This window comes from Notolabrus celidotus, chromosome 1 (genome assembly GCF_009762535.1).
Source record: "Notolabrus celidotus isolate fNotCel1 chromosome 1, fNotCel1.pri, whole genome shotgun sequence".
Taxonomy (NCBI): domain Eukaryota; kingdom Metazoa; phylum Chordata; class Actinopteri; order Labriformes; family Labridae; genus Notolabrus; species Notolabrus celidotus.
Window position 1 is genome coordinate 23,461,744 of NC_048272.1, and position 27,003 is coordinate 23,488,746.

The following is a 27,003-nucleotide window of genomic DNA, read 5'->3' on the forward strand; positions in this document are numbered from 1 at the left end:
TGGAAGAGCGTCCTTAACCTGCTTATGGATGTCAGATAACACAGAAGAGAGTTTTGCACAGTAACTTAACATTTCATCCTCACAGAGGCTAGTTGAGGGAAGCTGTTTTTGTACTGGGCCAATACCTGTATTTGGCGGTCTACCAAATAAAATTTCAAAGGGACTTAAGCCTAGTTTGGATCTTACTCTAGCTCTCATCTGCATGAGAACTAAAGGAAGTGCTTTTGTCCAAGGAAGATCTGTGTCTTCACAGCACTTAGCAAGCTTGTTTTTTAAGATACCATTCAAGCGTTCAACAGCACCCCCGCTAGCGGTATGATACGAACAATGGCGCTTTAGATCAAACCTTAAATACTGGCTGAGTTGTTTAAGGGCTGCATTCACAAATGGTGTACCATTATCACTACCGATTCTGTTTGGAATGCCCCATCTTGGAATAATTTCAGAGATTAAGGCTTTGGCCACAGCTTGTGCATCTTGTTTACTTGTAGGAAAGACTTCAATCCATCGAGAAAACATATCAACCATGACCAGACAGTACTTCTTTCCTCCACTCGGGGAAAGTTCAATGAAATCCATCTGTAAGTGTTCAAAAGGTCTGGTTGGAGGAGGATGAGCTGCTTGTTCTACTTGAAGGCCTCTACCTACATTTTTTGTGGAACAGATTACACATCGTTTACAAAAATTTTGTGAATAAATTGAAAACCCTTTTGCATGCCAATGTTGTTCTATAGTAGCCACCATCCCCCCTTTTGACACATGATCCTTCCCATGTGTCAACTTTGCATAAAATGGAAAAAAATGAGCAGGTAAACATGGTTTGTCATTGGGGCCGTACCATACCCCTTGTCTAAAAATGCAACCTGATCTTTTCCATGCCTGTTTTTCCGCTGGCTTGGCCTGCATCTGAAGCTCCCCTAAATCTACTGCCGGTGTGTGTACATCAGAGTCATGCAAGAAAACAGGAGTGATAACAGGCTGTGTAGCAGCGGCCTTGGCGGCTGCATCCGCCCTAGCGTTACCAAGAGAAACAGGATCAGTACTGTTAGTGTGAGCATCACATTTACAGACGGCTATCTGTTTTGGTAGGAGAATAGCATCAAGCAAGTCCGAGACAAGTGTATGATGAGCAATGGGCTTTCCTGTGGATGTCAAAAACTTTCTGTGTTTCCATAAAGTGCCAAAGTCATGAACGACACCAAATGCATATCTGCTATCTGTGTATATGGTCACAGACTTGCCCTTTGCCAATTTACAGGCTTCAATGAGAGCTTTCAACTCAGCAGCTTGAGCTGATAAATTAGACGGTAACGATGCAGACATGAGTGTGTCAAAAGAAGTTACCACAGCAAAACCAACTTGATTTTTGCCTGTCTCAGGATTGCGAGAAGCTGATCCATCCACAAAAAGAACCAAATCAGGATTGTCCAAAGGTGTTTCCTGTAAATCACATCTAGGAGAACATACTTCAGTAATTGCAGCGACACAGTTATGCTGGTCACCATCATCCTCAGTGGGCAACAAAGTAGCAGGGTTAAGCACAGTACAGCGTTTAACTGTTATGTTAGGCATGTCTAATAACACAGTGTGATATCTAAGCCAACGTGCTGCAGAAAGGTGTGCTGTTTTCTGCTCAAGCAAAATTAGTGAAACTGCATGCGGAACCAAAAGTGTTAGCTCTGAGTAACCTACAATGTCTCTTGAGGCCATAACAGCCTTTTCTGCTGCAGCTACAGCTCTGAGACATATGGGTAATCCTGCTGCCACAGGATCTAACTTTGCAGAAAAATAAGCTACTGGTCTTTGTCGACCTCCATGTTCCTGTAGGAGCACTGATGTCATACAGCCCCCTTTCTCGTCCACAGTCTGTGTAAAAGGTCTGTTAGGATCAGGAAGTCCTAAAGTCGGTGTAGTCTGTAAAGCTAGCTTCAAGTCCATGAATGCTTGGTCAGCTTCATTCGTCCATGTCACCTTGCTGTGCGCAGTCAGGTTCTTACCATGAGCAATTGCACTCAAAGGAGCCTCCAAAACTGAATAGTTTGGTAGAAATGATCTGCAATATGAACACATTCCTAAGAATGACATCACTTGTTTTTTAGTAACAGGTTTTGGAATATTTTGGATAGCAGTAACTCTTTTGGGTGAGAGGGATTTGCCCTCTGCTGTGATCACATGACCCAGAAATGTAACCTGTTGTTGAACAAACTGCATTTTTGCTAAGTTAGCTTTGTGACCCTCAGCTGCTAAATGTTTAAGCAGATGCAATGTGTCTTTCTCACATTGTTCTTTTGTAGGCGAACAGACCATTAGGTCATCAACATATTGTAGAAGTGCACTTCCCTTTCTTAATGTTAATGAACTCAAACTGTCTTTTAAAGCCTGATTAAAAATTGTGGGACTAGAACTTAAACCTTGACAAAGTCGTGTAAAAGTATAACTCTTCCCTTTAAATGAAAAAGCAAACCAGAACTGACTGTCTTTGTGTACAGGAACACTGAAAAAGGCGTTGGCTAAATCAACCACTGAAAACCATTTGCTATCTGGTGGGACCTGTGACATAATGGTATAAGGGTTTGGAACATCCGGTGCCCTCTGATAGACTGCTTCATTTACTGCTTGCAAGTCCTGCACAAATCTCCATTCTTCAGGTTGACCTTCGTCTCTAATTTTCCTTACAGGAAAAATTGGTGTTCTTACTGAAGAGTTTTCACATGGAACAATTACTCCTGCCTTTAATAATGATTCAAAGACTGGAGTAATACCATCAATAGCTTCTTGTTTCAGTGGATATTGTTGTTGGCATGGCCTGTAATCAGACTTTGGAGTAACTGTAACAGGTACCATACCTTTTATCAAGCCTACATCATGTTTACCCTGAGCCCAAAGACCGTCAGGAACTGTTTGTAACACTGGGTGTTGTGTGAGCATATCTACTGGTGTGTGTGAAAGAAATGGAAAACAACTATGTGTGTGTGTTTCATCATCAGATACCAAAGTAACTGTTCTTTCAGCATGAACAATACAACAAAGCTTTCGTCTATAAACTTTCATGTCAGAGTTATATTGAACATCAGGATCTGAAGTTGGTTTCCAATCAGTTCTGTACACACATTTTTCAACCCATGGACCAAGGTCCTGCCAGTGATCATGCTTGTGTTTTGCAAGAGAGACATGAGGCCATGAACCAGGAACATCAAACAAAAAGTTAGGATCATAACATTCATATTGTTTATGAAAAGCCAAATCCGAAATTGTTTCAAATTTAGATTTAAACGCTGCAGTTTTAGGTTTAGCAACAGAGACTGCACAACGATGTTGTGTCCAAAAGATGTGTTGCAGTGTCATTCTATCTGTTTTCTGATTTTCTTTAAACCATTGTTTTTCATACTCTTCATCCTTTCCTTCATGAACATGAGCAGTACAATGTAAATCTTCTTCCTGCATGTAGTCTGTATCTGTTTGGTTTGTGACCTTATGTGCTGTTTGCATGAGTGTGTGATTTACTGAGGTGACTGCAGAAGGAACAAGTTTCCATTCATAAACATACAACAGAGCTTGTGGGCTGTACTTCACAAAGACGTGTGAAGTAGGAGCAATAAGATCAGAGAGCCTCCTTATCTTAACACCCTCTGGTGTGGAAACTAAACAAATGCCCAAAGCACACATCACATCTCTACCCATAAGATTTATGGGACAACAATCTGATAGCAAAAAGGCATGTTTGAAATGTCCCCTACAATCATCCTGACAACTTAAAGGATAAGTAAAACATTCTTTAACTGTTTGACCTGTTGCGCCTATTGAATGTACATAGTTACCACTCATTTTTGGCTTTGGAGAAAGGTTAGATGTTTTAATCACAGAATGTGTAGCTCCTGAATCAACCAAAAACTTAAGTTCCTGTCCCTGAATAGTGAGAACTATTGTTGGCAAATTAAGATACACTTCGTCGTCATATTTTACATATGTGCCTGTCAGTGGAGTTGTATCAATCAATAGTTCACCTTCTAAGTGTGTGATAGCATTCAAAAGTTTGTCAAAATCAGTCAAAGTGTTTTTGTGTGTGTGTGAGGTGCTTTCACCATTCTGTTGGGTAGGATGAGTCTCCTCTGGCTCCAGTGTGGGTGCTGCAGTCTTCCCCTCCTCCTCCCCAGGCGCCTGTAGCTGTCAATCATACTGAGCCTCCAGCTGTGGACACTGACGTGACCAATGTCCTTTTTCTCCACAAATGAAACATGCTTCTGGGTCTCTGAAGCGACGGTTCAGGCCCCCTCTACCACCTCTGCGTACACCCCTGCCACGACCGCGTCCTCTGCCTCCTCTGCCTCCTCTGAATGTAGACTGAAACATTGTGAGTGTAGCAAGATGGAGTTGTTCAGCTTGTTTTGCAGATTTTCTTTTTTGCTGATCATTGAGGAGTTTTTCAGCATGGACAGCATATTGTTCAATCTCATGAAGTTTACCAGTTTCCCATGTAATACAGGAGCGTTTGATCTGGTCAGCAATAGCTGGAATCATGCCTTGCAGAAAACTGTTACGAAGATGAGCCTCCCATGGTGTTATTGGATCTGCACGAACATCCTGTCCTCCTTTAGGATTCTGGTATGGCGGTGGAAAGCCATACTTAAATTCAGTTCTAGTGTGGCTTGAACTAGAATAGGTCAAGCAACTGTCCGGCAGTGGTGGGTAGATTGGTGGAACCATGATGCCTGGCGGTGCGGCTGGGAAAGCAATTGCTGCTTGCTGTCCTCCTACTGCACCCCCTTCATCGTCTGGAGCAGCCTGATGTTGGAGTTGTCTTGGCGGCGCCTGGTCGGAGTCAGGGTCGATCTGCTGCATTTTAACACACTGAGACACAGATGAGCGTTTCTCTATCCCTGCCTGTGTTTTTCTTGCCCTACATTGTGCTTCACTCCACCACATGTTAAAACTTTCCCATTTAACTTTCTCTTTCTCTTTACCCTTACTCTGTTTCTCTCTTTCTTGCAACTTATCTTTGAGTTGTTCTAGTTGTCTCATGCTAAAGCTTCCTTTTTCTGGAAAACCACATTCTTTTACCCAAAACTGTAACTGTGAAACAGCTGTAATGCCATAATTAGTGATCATAAAATTTACGTTAGGAATATTTGGAATAGGATCCTCTTTTGTTTGACTTTTACTGTTACATTTCCCCATTTTATCCTCTTTTGGATCTTTAAACAATTCTCTTACACAAACACAGCTCAAAAACCAACAACAACAAAAAAATTATTGAGAATAACGCAATATTTGTAACAATCTAACCAACTGATGGAACCAATTATTACTATATACGGTTTGTTTAAAAATCTCAATTTAGAACCTTTTTTTTGTTTGTTTAAAACATTTTTTTTTTTCCTATTTTTATTTTATTTTATTTTATTTACTATCTGTCTGTTCCCCACAGCGCGCTGTTGTAAAGGCCACGCGTCCGTGCACCTCCAGGTTTCTTCTAAACCTTGGTTTAAAACATTTGGTCAGGGACTTTAACCCTTCAGGGACTTTAACCCTTTAACTTAAGGGCTTCTAACCCTTTTTAGGGACTTTAACCCTCCCAGGGACTTTTTCAGACAGTTATTTCTTTACTTAATTTCTCGTTTTCTCTCTTTTTTTTTTTTTTTTTTTTTTTTTTTTTTTTTTTTTTTTTTTCTCACAAAAGATCTAAAATTTTCTATGACATAGATTTAGAAGTCAAATTTTCAGATTCTCACCATTGAGTTGTGTCGATCGCAGAGGTGAAAGAGTCTGGTCCGGATCTCAGGTCCTCCGTCTCGACCCGTCCTTTTCTGGGGAGGATGAAGCTGAAGATATTTCTCCAGGACGTGCACTATCACCTTTGAAGCCGGGATCCAGAAACTCTCACTCTTGCGATCCCACTTCTGACACCAAATTTGTGGTGGAAATCTGGAAATGATAGACTCAAACAACAACGGTTTGTCTTTGTGAGCTTTATTCCGGCCTTCAGTAAGCTTTGCAAAGCGGTCAGATGGCAGAGTGATCTAACAACCGAGACAAGGTCTGCTCAACTGACCCAGAGTGAAGATACAACACGTTACTTATCCTCTTCAGAGAATAGTATTAACACATCATTAAGCATCTTCAAAGAACTGTAAGACAAACAAGAGAGTTTCTTATCACCTCTTGCTTCCTGGTCACCTTCCTGACTTCTCACCTTATGGTCTGCTCCTCAGCCATGGGAACAGATAACAATATGCAAATCACAGGAGGTTTGGTATGTGTGAATGTTTCTAGCTTCTGATCAAAGCAAGAACAACATACTATCATGTCTGTATTTTTCCCACCACACAGCTTGACTTTTCTTTTTTTTTTTTGCAGCCTGCAAAATCTGTGAATGCATCTTTTGTGTATGTAGTATTGTTTAGATTTTGTTCGCACAGAATAATAAAGTATAAGTGAGTTTTTTTTGTTTACTAATGCAGATTTAGTGTATCCTTTGTGTGTGTTTTCAAGGACGACTGGGACTCTTCTCTCTCTGATCAGTCAGGTCTTGTATCTCTCTGCTCACTTAAAATGTTTGTTCTTCTTGCCAAACACTGGTCCATTAATAGTGCATGACTGTAAAAAAAAGAAAAAGAAAAAACAAATAGAGAGCAAAACAGAAAACCACCAAACAGACAAGTGTAAATTTATTTAATATTCTCTGTGCTCTCAGCCCAAGCTACTCTGCCTGTGCAGTGTCTAGTCAGATCATGACAGTTGAGATTAATCTGGCTCTTTAAAGAAATATATCACTGAGCACTGTATGCAAAACAACTTTTGGTTGTACTGTGCCGGAAAAGTGGAGAGAAGTGTTTTCTTTATGCATCTTTAAGGTGCTGTATCATTATTTTGACTACATTATGATACACCACTGAAAATGTATTTATGTACCACAGTATAAAAACAGAAAGGAAAGGTCTGCACATTCATCATCAGGTTTGCACTAGGTTAACTCTGCACTCAGTCTGATGTGTTTCATACTTCATGGAAATATTCCCATGAGAACTTAAAGTTGGCCAGACATGGAGCTGGATGGACGTGTACTGCACTAACTGAGAGCTAATCAATGTGTTAGTGTTTAACAGTGAGATAGGGAATGGCTTTGTCCAGAGGCCTTTCACATGGAAAGTGGGACTAATCTCCTGGTATTACTACAGCCAAACCAACCATTTCTAATGGCAAACAGTGGCCTTTTGAAAACCATTCAAAGCTGGGTGGTGTGATGGACTCCGGGGAAATTTTCTAGCTAGAACTGAAATTCAGCTGCTCTTTAATTCACAGCAATCAGAGAATTGTTTTTATCTTTTCAATCCAAAAATACACAGTCCCTCTACCTCCACACACACACACACACACACACACACACACACACACACACACACACACACACACACACACACACACACATACAAATACACACACACACACACTCTCTCTCTCTCTCTCTCTCTCTCTCTCTGTATGAGGCCAGGTGGTGTGGTTAGTGCCAGATCTTGCTCTCTGCTCTCCTGAGTGCAATCGGTAACCTGAGCTGCCTGTTTGAATAACTCAGTTATCCCGAAAGCTTCCTTGCTGCAAAGCCATCATGGAGGGCTGCCCAAAACACACTTTGTCTCAGCTCCTCCTGATATTCACTGACTGCGTGATGAATATTGAAATCCAGCCCTCAAAGTCACTTTTGCTGTCGTGAGGTTACATGTAACAAGTAAATAGTAAGATTTAAAAGTTGTCTAAAGAGCCTTGGGGGCCCAGCTTGTATCCAAAATCTGTCACTGAGGTGTCACTCAGTGTAAGTTAGTCAGTGTGAATGTGTTGGCTGATGGGATGCGACAGGCCGGCCCGGGGCCTCCTCATTTAATTAAGGAGCTCGCCCTGTTTTGTGAAGCTCACAACTATCCCGTTTCAAACATTATCTCTCCGGGCTTTTCCTATTTTGATCGCTATTCACTGTAAATTTAGCTTAGATGTTTTTGTTAAAGATGTAACCTGAATATTCTGCACAGTATCAGGGTGAGAAAAACTGTGCCTCTGAGGGCTTTACTCACTAATAATGTTGTTAAGTTGTCCCTGAAATGTTCTTGTCTGCCTCCTCAAAACCAATGCATTTTTTTATACTGTTGTCTGAGTTTAACATAAAAACTTGTAATTTGTTTAAAGTTTGACCCAGAAAGGTGCTTAAGAATGTACTTGATGATGATTTTGATTGCAAATGCTATGATTTAACTTAAGTTTGATTTAATTTTTGCTCCACGGTAGAGTTAGGATAACTTCACTTTCCCATACTTATAACAAAGAGCTCAGATATAACTGCAACAGTCCCTGATGTCACAAGAAATTGTCACACACTTCTAAGTTGAATGATAGACTCCCTCAAGGTCTTGTGAATTGTGTCAGGTGCTCTTTGTCAAAAGAGAGATGTTTTCTTTTTTGTATGTAATAAAATATACGTCCTTAACTTATACCTTTGCTACTTTACTTACTGTCAAACCCTGCTATAATACCTTAAATATCTGAAAGACAATAAAAGTAATCACTTGCAAGGTAACTGGGCTTTCACTAAAGAGAAAAAAAAGATTACTGTGTTAATTGTTTTCAGTAAACTCATTAGCCTATAGGAACATATCGAATTGACACCTCAAAAAGCTTCAATACATGTTAGAACATTACTATCATAATACAATGAGTGCACATGATGATTATAAGTAAATATGATATATGTTTTGTACTTATGTCTGGGGTGCTGTAACAACTGAATTCCCCCACGGGGGATCAATAAAGTAATATTATCTTATCTTATCTTATGTTGGTCCGTAAGTTGGACTAATATCGAGTAGGGTATGATGATTGATGATTTTGATATCAGGATAATTGTGTAAAATCGTGGCAAAGAGAGTTATATCGAACATTAATTTTAAGGCAGGGCTTCCCAAAGTGTGGGTTGGGACCCCTTGGGGGGGTCGCAAAACACAAATGGGGGGTCGGGAGATGCCTTTCAGAATGTTTTTTTTTTAAATCATCTAAAAAAAGTACATTTTACCCATTATAGTAAAAATAGCGACCAAATTAGTAGCTAACCTTGAAATAAAACCTTGAAATAGAAAATGTAATAATTTTTCTGGCTTTCTTTTTGCCAGATGACTCCTAAGTTTAGGGTTAGTGAACAGTTAATTATCAAAAGCATCAGTAGCAGTAGGTTAATTCAGTCATACTGTATACCATATTTATTTATTATATTGCTTAATCTGTCAGTACCAACCATAATCACACCATGTCAACCTGTCACTACTGAAACATTTGTAATACTGCCTGTAATAACTGCTATTTAATCCATTTGTAACATTGTATATATCTAAATTGTATTCTATCTTTATTATCTATTTTTCATTTTACTTCTTTTATTTTACTAATTGAAACTTTTTCTTGATTGTACATATGTCTGGGTTGCTGCAACAACTGAATTTATATTATCTTGTATTATTCATAAAGGCACAGGAAATACAGCCACGTGCTCATATAGGTAGGCTAATTTTCTGCAGACCAGATAAATGAAGCCACATTGAATCACTTTGAGGGACGGTGGGGGTCACAAAACTTTGGCACCAATATTTGTGGGGTCACAGAACTGAAAAGTTTGGGAACCCCTGATGTAAGGCTTTCAAAAGCCCTGTTACCCCATGAGTTGGCGCAGGGGCGCCCTCTATGGGCTCAAACGAGTACTGCAATAGCAGGGCGCCTCCTCCCTCTCTCTCTCTCTCTCTCCCTCCCCCCCTCCCTCCTCCTCCTGGAGCCGGAGTTGCATTCCTCTCCTGTCCTCTCTGTTCACACGTAGGGAGCCGCCGTAGACAGAGCACCGACGCTCTGTGACCAGAGAGGAATGTCCCCAAGTTTTGGAATTTAAAACCATGGCGAGGATATCGAGCCTCAGGATCACCTGAACCTGTAAGTACCGTGAAAACTCCATGGCTGGCTTCTTTTTTTTACTCCTATGGAAGGAGCGGGAATTGGTGGAGCCGGCTGAAATATTTAGGTTACATTCCCCCCTCTCCAGTGCTCCGTGTGGTGAGTTTGTCGTTGTGTTTTGATCTCGGTTTTCCTTCTGTATACCCGGTGCCTTTTTTTTCCACGAATTGGAGGAACTGCAGCGTGTTAAACGGCACGAGGAGGACAAGTAGAGACGCGCTAATGTCCCATTTTCATGAAGCAGTGTATCGGTGTGTGGAGGCTCGTGTTAGCGGTGTGTTGACCGTGCGCCCCGGTGTGACCACCAGTCGGATTAATCCGCACCTAAACTCAAAAACTGCGGGTATTTGTTGCTCCTTATGAAGCTGTTTCTATTGAACTGAACTTAATCGGACATATATCCTGACTGCTTCACGCTGAACACCTGGAACTTTGAATCCGAGAAAGCTTGGTGCGTTTTCGCAAGTAACGTCAGATTTGGTGCAGTGTGAGGTGAGTTTGTCACCAGTCCGCGGCTCACTTTTCTAATGTTATCAAGCTTGCATTAGCTTTGTATGACAGAGAAACCTCGTGTAGCTCTTAATGGTGACACGGACTAGCTTTCAGGCTGACTTGTGGGTGCGTATTGCTGTTGCATTGCCTCAGAGCAGGAATGCCACCACCATCACCTCCATGATACATAATTACAGGTATTCAGTGTGCTGACACTCGCTGTCGCCTGCTTAAATAGTCCATGGAGAGTGGAGCAGGCTGTCTATATCTTTACATTCATTCTCTCTCTCCCCTGCTTGTTAATTCTGACACATTTGAACGTGTCCTGCCCTGTCTCTCTGTCTTAAATAGACCTAAGGGAGGAGTTGTGCTAGATTTCTCTTGGGAGGTGGACGTGGTTGCTTGCTTTAAAAAAAAAAATCGATTCTACTATTAGCTTTGAAATAATTAGAAATTGTGTTGGTGTGCTTTGAAAAAGAGCGTTAATCTGCTAACGAATGGGAGGCAATTTGCGAGCTTTGTTATTCGACAGCAATTGAATTCCCCCTCTGAGCATGGCTGGAGTGGTGAGGGCTGTCTGTGGGTGTGTGGAGTGCGCATTGCATGTCAGCTATTGAAAATTCTCTCATTGCTCTATCGGATTCTCCTCAGCTCTATTTTTTTTAATCAAATCCTGGTTAACCAAATTAGACTACCCACCCCGACCCCGCACAGCTACGTGAATTCATTTGGAGCCCAATTTAAATATGTATTCATGAATCATATTAGAGGAGCAAGGGGTTGGACGTGATTTTAACCTTTTTTTTTCTTTTTGGGAGAAAAAGGAGGGGCAGAAAGGTAAATTACAAAGAAATCCTTGCAATAGTCAAGCCAATATTTAAACAGCAATCCAAATTTGCATGTTAATAAAATACAGTCAAACTAATCTAGTGTTACTGATTGGTGTGTTTTATCTTCTGTGGCAACCCTTGGGGACACCAGCGTTTTATGACTAACATGATAACTCTTTATCATAAGTGACATGACCCACTTTTGCCTCAGTTCACTCAAGCAGCAGCTCCTTATTGACAGTTCAATGCAGGGGCCGCCATTCACATGTAAATGATGCAGGATTTAAACCGTGACATGAGTGTTTGTTTAAGAGGTGGTGCCCAGTCACAGCCCCTAAATCATTCAGCCACAGTCAGGGCGACATCTCACAAACCACACAACAATCGTGTACCTTACTTGTACGGTCCAAACAAGCATTACTTTACACAAGTGTGTGACTGACAGCAAGGAGAGGCAGGCATGTAACCAAGCAAAGAAATGACTTCTCCTGATGCAGTTTAATCACACTCTTTAAAATGTTGAGGACAGTTGTAAAAGTTTTGAAATGAGGAACAATCTACAAGTGATTAAGCAGGCAATAATGATAATAATGATAAATGAATGTGGTCACACATGTTGAAGCAACCACAGATTATTATCTGACATGAATCACAATAGATTCAAGGTAAATCTGCTGGAAACAATCACACCTAGATGATTATCCTTTCACGCTTTTCACAAAGTTTCCACTTGCACAGCGAAGGTCTTCAGAAAGTCTTTTTTTTTTGTAACCTTGCATGGCATTTCACATGAACGCTGGCAACCCAGCCAGAAAATTACACACAATTTGCCTCAATCGTCCCTAATTATGATACAGATCTGCTCCACAATAGCCCAGCAGTGTCATGAATTTTTGAAAGTCTGCCCTGTCCGGTCTGGCTGCTGCCGTGAAGGGTACAATCTGTGATGTCCAAACTTTGGAATTCGAGCTGACATGTGCACTTTGCACCCCCACCGCTCCTGCCTTTGTGTGGCTCGCCCCCCTGTCGCATTCCTCTGGACTCCTCATTCAGTGGCATATTTAATGTCTAATTAGATTGTAGATGGATGACAAAGCAGGACGGCTGTACTGAAGTGAGAACTGAATTACAGCGTGGCAATGTAGGACCACCCCCAAATATTTTAATCCACTGCAAATGTTGATAGATTAAAAAAAAGGCATTGAAGGAAAAATCGAATTCCTTCCCAGAGATCACTTGGGATTGTCTCAGCTGTTGTAAAAAAACGACTTCAGTGGGTCACTGAAATTGTTTATCTATGTTCAGAGCATAGTTGTATTCTTCGGGGTATACTGTACTGTGATTCATTGCTTTCATGCAGTGAGCCGATATATATGTGTTGTGTTCACGCTCCCATACTGTGCAGGGGCTCTGCATTGCCAGACTGAAAAATCCAGCTCCTTTTCCTGTTCCTCTTACTGGTCGACAATTTAAACCAGTGTGACAACCTCAGCTTTTTCTTTTCTCCCTGTCAAACACACTGCAGATCCCCCTGCTCCAGATTTATGCTGCCATTCAGACATTTTTTCCCACTTTTCCTCCTTTTTTCTTCCTCTCTCCCTATCAGGAGCCAAACATTGTATGCATGAGCCTCCATCCTTCCACAACAGCTCCCTCTCCACCCTTTGATAATTTTCCCTTCCTCTGTCCTACACTCATACTCTTTGTCTCCTTTCATGCTGCCTGTCTTCTTCTCTCCTTACCTCCATCTCTTTCCCTCTTTCTGGAAACCTTATCAACCTTTCTGTCTCTCTCCATCCAGTCTACCTGGAGTACTTCTAAGCCGTTTTAAAACCCAGCCCTTTCTGTTTTCATCCTGTTCACTAGTGCATTTCTGATTTCATACAATGGGATGTATAGTTGTCATAGCATTGAGCAGCAGGTATTACTGCTGATAGGGGTTTCCCTCTTAAACGAGAACAGGGCTTATGTCAGAGAGTGTCCCAGGCTGAACTCTTCCCACCCATGTGTGATTGAGGTCTTTCTTGGCACAGCAACTCTGTAATGCAATATCTGCTTTCATATCACAGGCAGTAGAGATGGTGTGTTTTTATTACATAAGTTTTCATTTGTGTCAGTCTGGCTAAAGAGGTTAGCCGCGTTACTGGTGCTCAACTCAGAGAGCGTTCAATCCCTCTGTGTCTGTCTTGAGCTTTTTTTTTTACACGCAGGTTTCGGTTTCCTCTGTTTTGATTTGTATTTCCTCTTCTCCTTCTCTGTGTTGTCAGCATTGCATCTCTTTCAGCGCCATCCAGTCCTTTTCTTCCTCTCTTTCTCTCGATTTGAGTGTTTTTACTTGGTCTCTGGGGTTTGTGTGGCGCCCTGAGGCGAGGCGCCACACAGCAGCAGCAATATTAAAACGCACTAAAGAGGGACCAGCAGCAGGGCTGTACCCGAAGGCCCTGTCACATACACACATCCTCAGACACACACACACACACACACACACACACACACACACACACACACACACACACACACACACACACACACACACACACACGGCTCTCATGGTACTAACACCTCTCCAGCCGACAAGCCTTAATATGAAATAAACTCACTCGCCAATACCTGGCGGGCCTGTCTTGACTGACTGCTCAAATAGGAATGACCTCCATTTGGCCCGAATAAGAAGCTGGGATTGAGAGTCAGTGGGCGGTGTTGAACCGCAAAGTGCTGGTGCATTACGAATCATATCAGGGGGTGAGTTTGCAGGTGAGCCGGCAGCAGAAACCCTCATCAGTGCCAATCAGAAGGGAATTTGAAGGCAGACTGCGCTATCTGCAAGCTTCATCACATTTTAAAGAAGGATGGTGCACTCAGGGCTGGCAATTTTTATTTTAGTCCCCTGAAACTGCCTGAATTAGAGAGGACGCATGAAGTGAGTGCCAGCACTGAAAATTTGAAATGAAAGCTTTGCCTGTATTATTTGACACCTTGACCTTTTCCCAAAAAAAAGATTCCTTGTTGCATCCCTCACTTCAGATGTTGCCAAATAAATACGACCAACAGAAATTTCCCTAGCCAGAAAATGGCTTTTTTTTCTCTTTGAGGGGAGCAGCCTTAGTTTCTCTGTCTCTCTCGTGCTCATCCAAGTGAACTGTCTGTTATGTATAATTAATTTTCTCCTCTCTCCCAGTTTATTTTTATCGCCCACTTTTAAGCATTCCTTCAAAGGACCCCTCCCCCGCGTCCGTCCTCCGCAGTGCCTGCTGAAAGTGACAGCTGCTCGGGTACGGGGGATGCTTTTTGAAGCAGGCACTATAAAGGCCACTCACTCAAGACGACTTGGAATAGAAAAATCTCTTCGGTTCTGAGAGTATCAAAAACATGCCTGCTAATCTGGCTGCAAATTGAAAATAAGTGCCGTCTCTGCTGTAGCTTGCGCTGCCTTTTGGGGAACGGAATTTACATGGTTCCCTTTTGTTCAAAGGGTTGTTGATTAGTTTGGTTGAAATGTAAAGCAGAGGGATGAGATTGACTGAAGTAGGGCACAAAGAATTTCTCTGGTTCCCCCATTCTGCAGACACTTGCTTTTGACAGGAGCACTGAATTGGATTAGTTTTCTTGTAAAATCAAATTGACATTCTCGTAATTTGAGGAATTGGCTCTTGTCCAAAGCAGAAAACCTCCACTGTCATTGGTTACATTTGACCCTCAGTCCCTGGCACGTCATCACTTTGATTGAGTCACAGTCGCACTGAAGGTTCCGCCTGAAGGTCCAAACATGCAGTATTGACCCCGCTTCCACTTTTGACCCAGTGGCCTTGAGTAGAAATCCCACCGCCCTTACAGCTTGTGGGCACAGCCTCAGCGTATGAGGTTTCCCCCCTGGCATGCTAATGCTCTCGTCAGCATTCTGTCCATCTCCCCGCAGACACTGACTCAGACAGGCAGCCCGGGCCTCGATTTGCTTGGACATAAAGAAACGGCTTCTCTTGTTGCATTTCCTGTGAAGAAGATCAGTGGCCTCCCATCGATCAGAAGGTCAACGCTCCTTCCTGTAACTTTAGACAACAGCTACACCTGTTGTCTTTACTGCTCTGTTATTTATAGCAAATGTTCATTTTCTGATGAAAAATGTGGGATTTATTACAATTTACTGGGGGGGGGATAATCCTGTAAAAATGTTTGTGCAACATTTTGGAAATATCATAGACAGGTGTCCGTAACTTTAAGGTGCAAAAAGGATGCTGCATAAAGGTTATTTTCTTAATCCCACTAAGGCGTTGATGACCACAATAGGATACTGAATTTCAGTATTATTCTTCTGTCATTGTAGAATAAGGAAGCCAAAAATGTTTCGACATTGCTGACACAGTCACCCATACTCAGTGCTCGTCCTCCTGAGCAAAAGAAACCCCAGCCTCCATTGTTCCCGGTTGAAAAAGCAGATCTTCTTGTGGATGTATCCGACCCCGCCTGTCAGTATCATTGGCAGAAAGTGTGTGCTGCTGATGCTGAGATAGTCTCAGTGTAGATGAGGGAGCCTACTGGTTGTTTACCGTGCTCACCCGAGTCTGTCTGCCTCTTCAGGCATGTTTGGCTTGTTAATGAGAAGCACTGTGTGAGAGAGGAGGCAGCGCACTGTGGGTGTGTGCCTCTGCATGTATTTGCATTGTGATAAGCAGTGCATCTTCAGTGTGCATTTGTTGATGTGTATACAGGATGCTATCTGAATGTTGTTGTGTGTGTGTGTGAGAGAGAGAGAGCATGGGCACCCCTCATGTTTAATGTAAGGTAACTCTCCACTGTGGAGGAGAAAGCAGTTTACACAGGCGCAGAGCCATTTATTGTTGTGATTAATGTTAATGGTGCAGGAACTCATAATTGCTCACTTGCCCTCCCCCCCCCTTCTCAGTCTCTCTATCTCTCACTTCTTCATTCCTGTCTTCCATCCTTCAGTCCCCCCCTGTTCCTGCACACACACCCTCCTGGTTTCTATTGTATTTACCAAAGGGAATCTTAAATAATTCAGGCGGTCTGTTCTCCCCAGCCCTGTAAATAAGACTAATAGAAGGCGGGCCTTTGAAGAGAACCACTTGCCCAGGGAAAGCATGGCTGTGAGCTAGCCTATAAATCAGCTAGCTGTCTGTCTGGGCCCCCATTGCTGTGGCTGTACTGTGGACTAACCATCAACAGTCTCCATGTAAACGGAAAGAAAGGGGGGCTTATCCAGAGAGGTCAGCAGTATGGTGGCATTGCCTTCAAGGCAGTTTTGGGCTTTGAGAAAGTGTGCCTAGATGTGTGTAGGACATGGGTATGATCACTCTCCCTCTCTTTTCCATTAGTTGCAATCTAGTTTGTGTGTGTGTGTGTATGTGCACACACACTCCACGGCTCGTAAACCGCACACACTGATGTCAGCACCTGTATGTGTGTTTACCAGATGGAGATAAGTGCTCATTTATTCATTTTGTTTACCACTCATTTTTTCCCTTGAGTGCCTGGCACTCTTTAGATGTGGGCTGGTGCTTCTGGGTAGTTTGGTGTATGTATGTGTGTGTGTGTGTGTGTGTGTGTGTGTGTGTGTGTGTGTGTGTGTGTGTGTGTGTGTGTGTGTGTGTGTGTGTGTGTGTGTGTTTGCTTGCTGAGGTCTACTGTAGGCAGATACTTCACAGGAAACTCGTCAAAATAAAAGGACATTTCGTTTTAGATTTTTAGCAGAACCGAATGGGCAGTTAGCCTTTTTTAAATCCACTAAGCAATCCCACTTCAGCTGCAGAAAGGAGGGTAGATTTTGAGCAGCTTTAGCCCTAAATCACTTTGGAGTACTTCCTAGCCTCTTACCTCTCCATGTTAACTGTCGGTAGCGCCACTTTTACAAAGCAGGGACCTAGTGTGACCTTGCAAGTTCTGGGGCGAGCTCAAAACTTCCCTGAGGGAAGGAAGTATTGGTCTGTTGATCTATGGGGGTACAGGCGATCAGAATCAGGGAACAAAGAGTCATATTTTGAAGAAAACTTGAACATAAGAAATATTGTTAACCTGTTAGAGTAATGTACATACTGTCTACTGGGGTTGTAGTCAAGATCACGTTAAACGAGACCAAGACATGTCCGAGACCAGAGTGCAACGAGACCGAGTCAAGACCAAGACCAAGGCAGGGCAAGACCGAGACAAGACCAAGACCATATATATCAATGAAAAATCATCAAGAGAGTTAACAAAATAAAAGACTATTGACAGCAACAAACAAGGTTTGGTTTTGTTGCCTTTCTTTTGACTCCTTAAGTTTTTTTTTTCTCTTATCACAGTAATGACAGGGACACAGAGTGCATCAGTGGTGGCGGTCTTGATATAAAATACGGAGTCCGCCCAGTCCGAGACTGAGACAAGACCGAGTAAAAATGCTTTCAATCCCGAGATGAGACCGAGACCTGAAATAAGCGGCCTCGAGACCAAGACCGGTCTCCAGTACTACAACACTACTGTCTACTCAACCCTGTGCTTGTTTGATATTTTGTTTGGATTCTAGGCACCATTTGGCCCATGTTTATAACGGAGCTGAATCCATGTCGTCAAACAACACATGTGGCCTGAAACTCCCTTTAAAATGGTGCTCAAGCAGCATAGAATATCCTACACCTCCTCCCTTTTACACTTCCTTTTCTTTCCTTGGCCTCTTTGTCGGCTCCCTCCTTTGTGCTCCTCTCAAAGGGTTAAAGAGGGAGAAGTGATGAGTAGTCCACCGAGTCTGGTCTCTATTGTGTGTTGGCATTGTGCCATTGCATAGCATGTCGACCATAGACACATGTACAAGGGACTTTTCTCCATTCACAGGCACTACAGTTACACAGTTACACTACCCTCACCTCCTGCAAATCAATGCAAATACCTTGCCAAGGTTAGTGGTGCTTGCAGGCTAAGGCTAACACTGACATGTCATAGACCGCTCAATGCAAATCCCCTTTAAAACAGTTGGAAGGCATTACTTCTGAAAATCATGGCGTTCCTGTTGGCCTAAAAACTCTTTTAAGACATTAATGACAGCTTGGAGACTATTTGTTTGACATCCAACAACTGAAGGCAGAAGTTTCTGGATACTCCTGGTTGTTTTTTCCTCTTCTCCTTCAGTAGAAACATGTGCAAGAGTACCATAAAACTTTTGTTTCCCTCCCTTCCGTCCCTTACATAGCTTGTTAAGAGGAAAACCACTCGACGGCATGTTGTGCAGAACATCGGTGGCTGCTTAGCCCAATTATTTTAGCAGACCTCAGTTGCCTCCATGCTGCAGTGACGCCAGTCCCGGGGGTGTTTTAAAGCTGCCTCCCCCTCCTCGGACCCCTGTGGAGGAGAGGCAAGCAGAGCAGGGGGACTCCAGGAATAAGCTCTCCAGATCAGACAATGGTGGGTGATGGTAGGGGGTGGGCTGTTGATTGTATCCAGGAATAGAAGAAGAGCAGGAGGAGGAGGAGGCCTCCAAACTGGAATGAGGGGCAGTATAGGAAGAGGTCAAAGGTTAGACTGATCCCTACTTTAAAGGTGGAGTGGGGGCATGGAGGTTTTATTGCTAGGGCCCTGTTGTTGCTTTTTGCCTAGCTTGGGGTGAACCTTTGAGCAGCCATTGCATCATGGGGGATGGGGGTATAGGTGGGTGTGGGTGCAGGCTTCACATAGCTGTCCCATGATATTTCCAGTTGTGCTCTGTGACCTCTGACCCTGGCCCGTCCTTTGCACCAGGAGCTGTCAAATAGGTCAGTCATCTCCCACGAGAGAAGAAGAAGGGGTGTTAGAGTGTCTCATGTTGTTAGTCACCGGTTGTCTGTTACTTTCTTATGGTTTGTATTGCTCTCTCAGCCGGGTGGAAAAGAAGGCAGAGTATGTGAGGAAGCAGCGAGCTAACATTGAGGAATGCGTCAGCGATACCATTCGGCCCTTGACGGGCCGCCGCATTCCAAATCAAATGGGGTGTGTAACTTGTGACTGGTGTGATGTGCTGATGCATGGCAGCTGGGAGGAGTTGCTTCCTTTCTCTCCAAGTCCTTCTTTTGGGGTTGCCCCTCCTCCTCCCCTCCCCCTGCCTCATCAAGATCCATGAATTCCTTGGTCCCTGTTGCTTGTGGAGGAATGTGGCTGCTCTGGTTGATCAGCTTGTCTCTCTAATTCTGCCCAAGTGTGACCTCATTTGGCTCTTGAGATCAGCATGACATGGCCTCTGGTGCAACAGCAGACCCTCCCTGTTTGCCCTCTGACACAAGACAGATAGTATAAGTCCAATGGGCTTTTTAAGCACCACGAAATATGCTTCAAATACATTTACCAAACCAAAAACATAATCAAGCTGAAACCTTCACTAGAATCTGTCATGTATTATTTTTCTTTCTTCCGGACTACGATAGAAGACTCTGTAGCTGTGTTAGCTCATTCAAGAGGCACACCTCATCCTGCCCTCGGCAATCAGCAGCGCAGTCTAACTTGGCCACAGCACAGGCACATTTTCAAAAGTAGCCCGTCTCCCAGTCTGCTTGTAGCTGCATCAACATAAAAGCCTGGAGCGTTTAGATTTGTGAAAGGGCGGGATTGGAGAAATCTGAACAAAATGATGCCAGAGCATTCACGTCAGCCAGAAAACGACGGAGGGAAGAGAAGAAGACAACAGAGGAGTGAAGGAGGGATCTTGGCAGTGCAAGCTGAACTCAGAACAACAAGCGGGCAGCCCGCACCAAAGAATAGTAAATAATGTTGTTGTAGAGAGAGGCGTGTAGAAAAAGAGAGTGTGGAGAAAGAAGGATGACAACAACTCTGAGAAGCTGTGTCAAACTTTAATTAAGGCCTGAACGCAGCATTGGAACAGCTGCTGCAGCTTGCACCACCCCAGCTTTACGGCTTTTTTTATTTGGAAGCCCAACAGATGTTGTGAGGGGGTGGCGATTTTATCGGACGAGAAGTTTGGTTTCAGGGAAGAGGAGGAAATTAAACTCTCCTACTCTTTAGCCTTTGTGATTTCAGGGAATTAATGCTAAGGTCTACTGATCACAGTAATGATGATTGTGACCCTGCTATGGCAGTTAGCTTGCTCCTCCATGTTACAGTAGTGATATAGTACTTACAGAGGCACTTGTGTCTCTGTTTAAGTGCTATTGAGCAAAATTCTTGCCTCCTTCATAATTCAGGGTCAACAAATATTAGTGCAATGCATCAATTGTGCCATAAGTTTCATACTCAGTCAAAGCAAGCTGTCTGCATGAATAATAGGAAACTGAAACTGGTATTTTGTCTTTGCAATTCTACCTGTCAAAGGGGGTTGATTAAAAACTGTAAGTTAGACCTTAACCTTGATTTGCAGTAATTCACTCTGAAAAGGAAGTCTTTTGTAGTATTGTTGGTGTCAGTGTATCGGTCTTCGTATGGTTCATAATGTGTGTTTTACTTTTAGCCGACGTTCACACCAGCTTGCATTTGTTGGTGTGCCAGTCCCTTCTCCTCCTATCCAAAATGTCTGTGCAGAAAGAGATTTTCTGGCTCGCTCGCCACTTTTATCAGTGTGTCTCTCCCCCTCTTTCTCATTCTGTCACTCTCCTCTGGAGGACGTGATGAAAATGGCTGTTTAATCATGCAGAGAGGTCAACCAATCAAAGGGCCTGGGCTGAGTGATTTAAGGGCCTTTTCAGAGCACAGCTGGAGGGACACGTAGAGGGAGGGCGATGGAGGGAGAGAGGGAGAGACGGGTCTGGTTTTGATTGCTGCATGGAGCAGGTCAGCTCTCATCCACTTACTACTGGTCTGGTCTCACCAATAATTGTCTCTGATAGATTGATGTATAGGCAGAGAGATGAATGCATTGAGCGGGTAGAGGGCGGATAGTCAGAGAGCCATGCACATTAGCAAACTGACCTGCTGGAGATGAGATAGGTACACACACGACAAACTCACACGACCTCATCACCAGCAGTATAGTCCCACGTCCTCCTTGCATTAACTTTGGCAGGGCATTTCTGCTGTACCCGCTGGGCTCACTGCCCCACTGTCTCTCTCTTTCACACAAACACACGTCTGCAGACAAGGCTGTTCTCACCTGAATGTCAATGGAAGAGTGACAGATGGTTGGGAGAGGCAGAGGAAGTGAAGACAGACAGAGACAGTGTTGTTTCCTGAACCTCTATTTCCTGCCTTATACTCTTGTCAGACAACCCCCAACCCCAATTTCAAATTTATGATATAGATGTTATAAACAGGATTCGGCTCCTGGCACCAAATGCAGCTACAATACCCTTCTTTCTATTTCACTGAAGACCCTGGTCCTCCACTGCAGCCTAATACACAGTGAAGCTAAAGCAGAATTTTACAAGAGCTTGTATAATTCTTAGTGCTTAACAGGATTATCACGTTCCAATGTCATCAAAGCAGTTACAACAATGTTTTACCCTGGATATTCAACAAGGCAGACCCAGTGTGGGACAACTTAAGTGTTTCTTTATGTGCTAACCTTATAAAAGGTTAATGCAGTAGCTTCTGCTTAGCAAGAGTCATGAAATGAATTATGGTATCAAAAGAGATGAATGAATGTCAGAGAGGTATGAAGTTGGAGCCTGTGTTGACCATAATAAGGTTGTAGAATTTATAGGCATTGATTCCTGACTTAATAATGAAGTTGCTGTAACATTTGATACTAAATATGGCTGTCTCTGGTGCTGCAGTTAGATATCAGATTATGAACTGACTTACAGTAGCATCCATATTGTCATCTCCCCTTCAAGTTGTCCCTTATACTTGTGTTATAAGTTGTCTCAGTCTACAATGTAACTCTCCTTGCCTTGCCTGGAAATAGGGTTGAGTTTTTACACTAGCGTCACCAAAAAGATGGAAAGGAATTTCACCAGGTCGTGACAGGGGTATTACCTGATCAACTTTATTGAGTCAACAGTATTGACTTCAGCTCCTGTTCACTCATCACCCTGACATGGCAATTTTCCACAAGGTTTCTTGGGGAAGCTAAATGTTTGAAAGGGATGTCAGTCACTTCTGCCCTGTATTTTCTGCCTGTCTGTTTCTCCTCAGCGCTTTCCTCGTCTTCATTTTCTCCCTTTTTCTCAACTTTCTGTTGTCCAATATCCCATTTGGCAATGTGTTGATTTGCTGCCGCACATCAGTTTAACATTGTGTGACCAATCATATAGAGGTAATATTTGACTGCATCTAGCTCAGTTAAACTAACAGCCAGCCAAGTGCTTTTGTATTTTGGATTCATTTGGTACTCCCTAATGCATGATGCTGGCTTTTGCTGCTGAGGGAGAGTTAGAACATTTTATTTTTAATACAGCTAAAACAAAACCATAGTAGTACTATCATTGCAGTCACACAGGCAAGCACAACCTGTTGTGTAGGAAAGGAAGGCTGTGCTGATCAAGCCTAGAAGAGGAAGCTCTTTGTAGATGCTTTCAATATTGGACAGAGGTTGGCATCGGCACCCTGATGGATCTGCAGCTATGCAGGCCTATACTCAACAAACTGTGATGCAGTGTGTGTTCTGACCAAGCGGCAACCTCTGGTCTAAAAATATGAGTCCAATGCGGAAGTGCTAAAAACTGCGGTTCATCAAGGATCCACTTGAGGCTGGCTCTGGAAGTACCGGAAACCACATACACACCAATTCAAAAAAGCTGATCTTTAGAGCAGAAATAAACATGTTTACAGCCTGGTACAAAAGACGAGTGTAGTCTGGATAGCTCATTTCTTGATCGGCACACACTTGATGGGGGGTGAATTTTTTCTAATGCAGCAATTTCTAATATATTTAGATTACGAGTCTTCCAATGAGAGGCACAGCTGACTTGATTGACAGGTGGAAACACTGTGGCTGTTGACTAGGAGGCTCAAACTCCGCCTCTTTTCATCCCAATTGCTCAACAGCAGCAATATGGCTGCCACCGCTGATTGGTCTCAAAACAGCTCTTCAGGAACAGATGGGCGACGTCACGGATCACGTCCATATTTTAGACAGTCTATGGTTCTGACTGATAGTTTTCAGCAGTGTGAGGTCCAGTAGCTCTTCTGTTTGATCAGACCACAGGAAGTGATACAGGTTCACCAGTTTTCCTTCCCTGGACCTGTTTTGATACTGACCACTTCAGACCAGGAACACCCCACAAGAGCTGTGTTTTTCAGAGATGCTCTGACCCAGTTGTCAAGCCATCATAGTGTGGTCCTTGTCAAAGTTGCACACATCCTGCTTCCTGCACATTAACTTTAAGGATAAAGTGCTCACAAGTTTGCTGCTTAACATGTCCCAGCCGCTGACAGGTGCCAGTTCCAAGAGATAATCAATAATATTCACTTTACCCATCAGTGATGATAATGTTATGACTGGTCCCTGTATCAGTGTGTGTCTTGGATAACTCCAAAGGGCAGAACACAAAAAAAGTCTGAAAAATCTAAAATACTTGTCCAGTATAAGTAGTTGATATAAACTTACAATGATATCAAATAGAGAAAAGCAGGACACTTTTGTCTTTTTTAGCTTTAACCAGCAGATAATTTGCATTTTTGTTTAATAAATGTATAAACCAATCTTTCTTGTTAAATTATAATGTTAGTTGGCTCATTTTTTAGAACGAAATCACAATAAATTGCTGTCTTCCCATGCCTTATTTGTGTTGAGTATTCTAACAAGTATCCATGTCTGTGTGACAGCTTAAGTATTGGACTGTGGAGGTTTTGTTACTTTGTTCTCACTGTTACTCTGCCAGTGTGTCTGATCCAGCCAACGAGTTTGTATTGTAGAGTACCACTCCAGCAGATAGCTGGCCTCTTGCTCACTCTCTCTCTTACTCTTTCTTTCGCTCCCTCCCTCCCCGTTGAGCTGACCTTGCGTCGGCGTGTGCTGATGAGCACTGAGTGGATACACTTATGAGTGATGTGTGTGTGTGCACGTGTGAGTGCCGGAGAAGCCGTGGGAGCTCCATTTGTTGTGTAAATGCGAGCCGCTAATTGACTGCCGGGCACACAGCCTCTCCTTCACCGGCTGAACCCTGCTCTCCGCCGGGTCCCGGGGATCCTGCCAGGGGAATGTTTGCCCCCCTTGCACACACACACATCCAAGTGCACTTTCAGCCCCCCCTTCCTCTCTGTGGAGCAGGCCTGGCATAGGGCCAAAGTGAGGATGGGCACAGCGCGGGCCTCTCTGTTCTCTCTGTGCTTGTCTATCTCTGTGTTGAGCTCTTATTATGAAAAGCCAAACGCCATTTGCTCATGATGACACGCTGCACCTTTTCACACTCTTTGATTCAATGCCTTATTTTCAAAGAAAAGTTCTCTTTTTATTCAGACTTTGCAACAGTTGGATGAATGTTATCGCTTTAGAAACCATGCTCTCAAATCTTTGTGAACTAACATCTCTTTCATAAGTTGCACTTGTTAATAATGTCAAATGGAGATGAAGTAGCCCTCTCTAGACCTCTGTTGAGATAAAGGCATTTGTTAACTTTGATCCCTGTGCTCTAGCCTCAGTGGTCGTATCAGTTGTATCCTCAGTGGTAAGCCCACATGAGACAGTCAGCCCAGCTGTTGGCTGGCTAAAGGCCCAGATCTCACACACGCTCAAACAGAGTCGTTTCTATGTAAGGCTGGATGTATTAACAGGCCCTTGCTGCAGATAATGCCCCTTTGACCTCTCTGCTGAGTGTTTACATCCCTCTGTACTCTCACATGCAAAAGCATATATTCAGCTGTTTGGTGTTTCAGTGATTGACATCAGTTCCCCTCTGTACATTTTGACAATAGCAGAAGTGAGAGCTCTATAATGTGTTGAGATGTGGGAAGTTCAGTGACATGTACAGAGGACAAGGCCATCAAACAGGGCTCTCCACTAACTTTTCCACTGGTGCTACCAACTTTCTCAGTTGGGTACACCAGCACATGATTTGGTCGCACCCTTTTTTGAGGGGTACAGCATGAGCATGCATGCTGATGAATTGTTGTCTGAAGACATAACAATTCAGAGGGGCCAGCTCTTATAGTGGGGCCTCCTAACCCTCTTCCCCTGGGAGAACCACAGTTTAACATCCTACCTGGCATTACAATCCATCAATTCTGGCCCATCAACACCTCCACAGTATCAGTGTGCAGACCTGCCCTATCATCTGACTTAATTCTGTTTGTGTTGAGAAGCCTCTCGCCGACTGCTATTATTGTTACTGCTATAAGTCTGAACTGAAATTAGTCAGTGGAAACTGGGATTTTTAAAATAATCTCACTTTGAAAATATTCAAAATTATTGCAATTGTGCTACACTTCAAGTGTCTTTTATTTTAAAATGACACATCAGATCGAGCTGTGATTGGAAGGTTTAAACCATGACATTTTCCATTATTGGTCTGAACTGAAATTAATCAGTGGAAACTGGGATTTTTAAAATAATATCACTTCTTGGATTATCTATCTAAAATCATCATTTATTCAGAAAATGTAAAAAACATGTTTCCACGCTATTACCGTAATGCTTGTTCTAAACACGCACAACAGAATACAGTGGAGGCTGGCTTGACTATAGTTTCAGAGGTAGAGGGTGGCTTGACCACAGTCTGATTTGGCACCTTTTGCTGGCTCTCCCTCACCACCTGCCTCCTCCTCCTCCTCCTCTCCCCTCATTTTGTTTTTTAAAATAATCAATGATAGACTGCTTAATTTGTGGAAACTGCAAAACGCATGTTGTCGTGAAGTTCTGTCTGTCTTTGGTGTGTGATGCGTGTATGCGCTGCCCGTGTAGGCGACGTCGCTCTCTCTTCAGAACAGGAGAGAGTGCAGGTAGAGGACTGATAGTAAAAAATCAGGCAACTGTCAACCATAATGTCTACTACAGTACCTGTGTTAGAGGGAGCATTAAAACATATGCACTCACATGAACGCGACTAGTTGAAATTCTTACACGCTTAAAAAAAGGTTGCATATGCAACCTTTTTGGTCGGAGAGGTTTCAGAGGTTTTCTAATCCAGCTGAGGGTGTGAGCAGGTGTTCAGGTGAGGAAGTGAAACATAGACTAAAGCGTTCACACGGCTCAGGAAGAAAACAGAGGAGTTCACATGGCAGGCTCAATTGATTAGTTTATCATGGCCACTGTTATAATGGAATCAAGGAAATGCAATCAGAACCACAATGCATATTTGGAAAAATGCACGCACAAACCCGGATCAGACCTCCTGTGCACAAGTTTTCCCAGACCAGTCTATTGTTCTGCAGAGGTAAACATCAGGGTGCATAGAGAGAGGAACAGACAAACAATAAACTGACACACTCTCCTGTAACTCTCTGTTTAGACTGCAAACACAAAAGAGCTAGTGTGTGTGTCTGTGTTTGTGTATGTTGTTGCCAGTCCTACAGTAAACTGCAGGCCTGGGAAAAAGAAAGAAGGTCGAATTGCAGTACAGGACCTTGTGGATAAAAAATGGCATGTTGCCGATTTCACCATTAACCTTCCCACGGTACGAAACACCAAGTACCAACTATGTTACTTGGGCTATTCAGATGCTGAGAACACAGACGGTTGTCTGCAGTTTAGTCCAATAGGTATCTGCAGTCAAGTTATCTTTCATGTTTAAATTGATCATTCTTCACAGGATCTGTCCATGCTACTTGACTTTCAAAACAGGTCAACACTTAAATGTGAAGGACGATTATTTTAGGCACTGTATGGCAGCAAATGAGACACAAAAAGACAAAAGGATTT

General features: G+C 43.1%; 2 protein-coding genes across 2 annotated transcripts in view; one reads left to right on the forward strand and one right to left on the reverse strand.

Moving 5' to 3' along the window:
* Positions 1–3,050: 3,050 nt before the first annotated feature.
* LOC117818100 lies at positions 3,051–5,996 on the reverse strand. The gene is made up of 2 exons (XM_034690973.1): positions 5,730–5,996; positions 3,051–4,848 (listed from the first exon to the last, which is right to left on the reverse strand). The coding sequence occupies exons 1-2, from the start codon at positions 5,730–5,732 to the stop codon at positions 4,168–4,170; spliced, it is 684 nt and encodes a 227-aa protein (XP_034546864.1). The 5' UTR covers positions 5,733–5,996; the 3' UTR covers positions 3,051–4,167.
* Positions 5,997–9,846: 3,850 nt separating this feature from the next.
* Positions 9,847–27,003, forward strand: part of plxna1b (plexin A1b) — a 213,408-nt gene continuing 196,251 nt past the window's right edge. Inside the window, 1 exon segment of the mRNA XM_034684651.1 lies at positions 9,847–9,957. The gene's annotated coding sequence lies outside the window, so the exon portion shown is untranslated.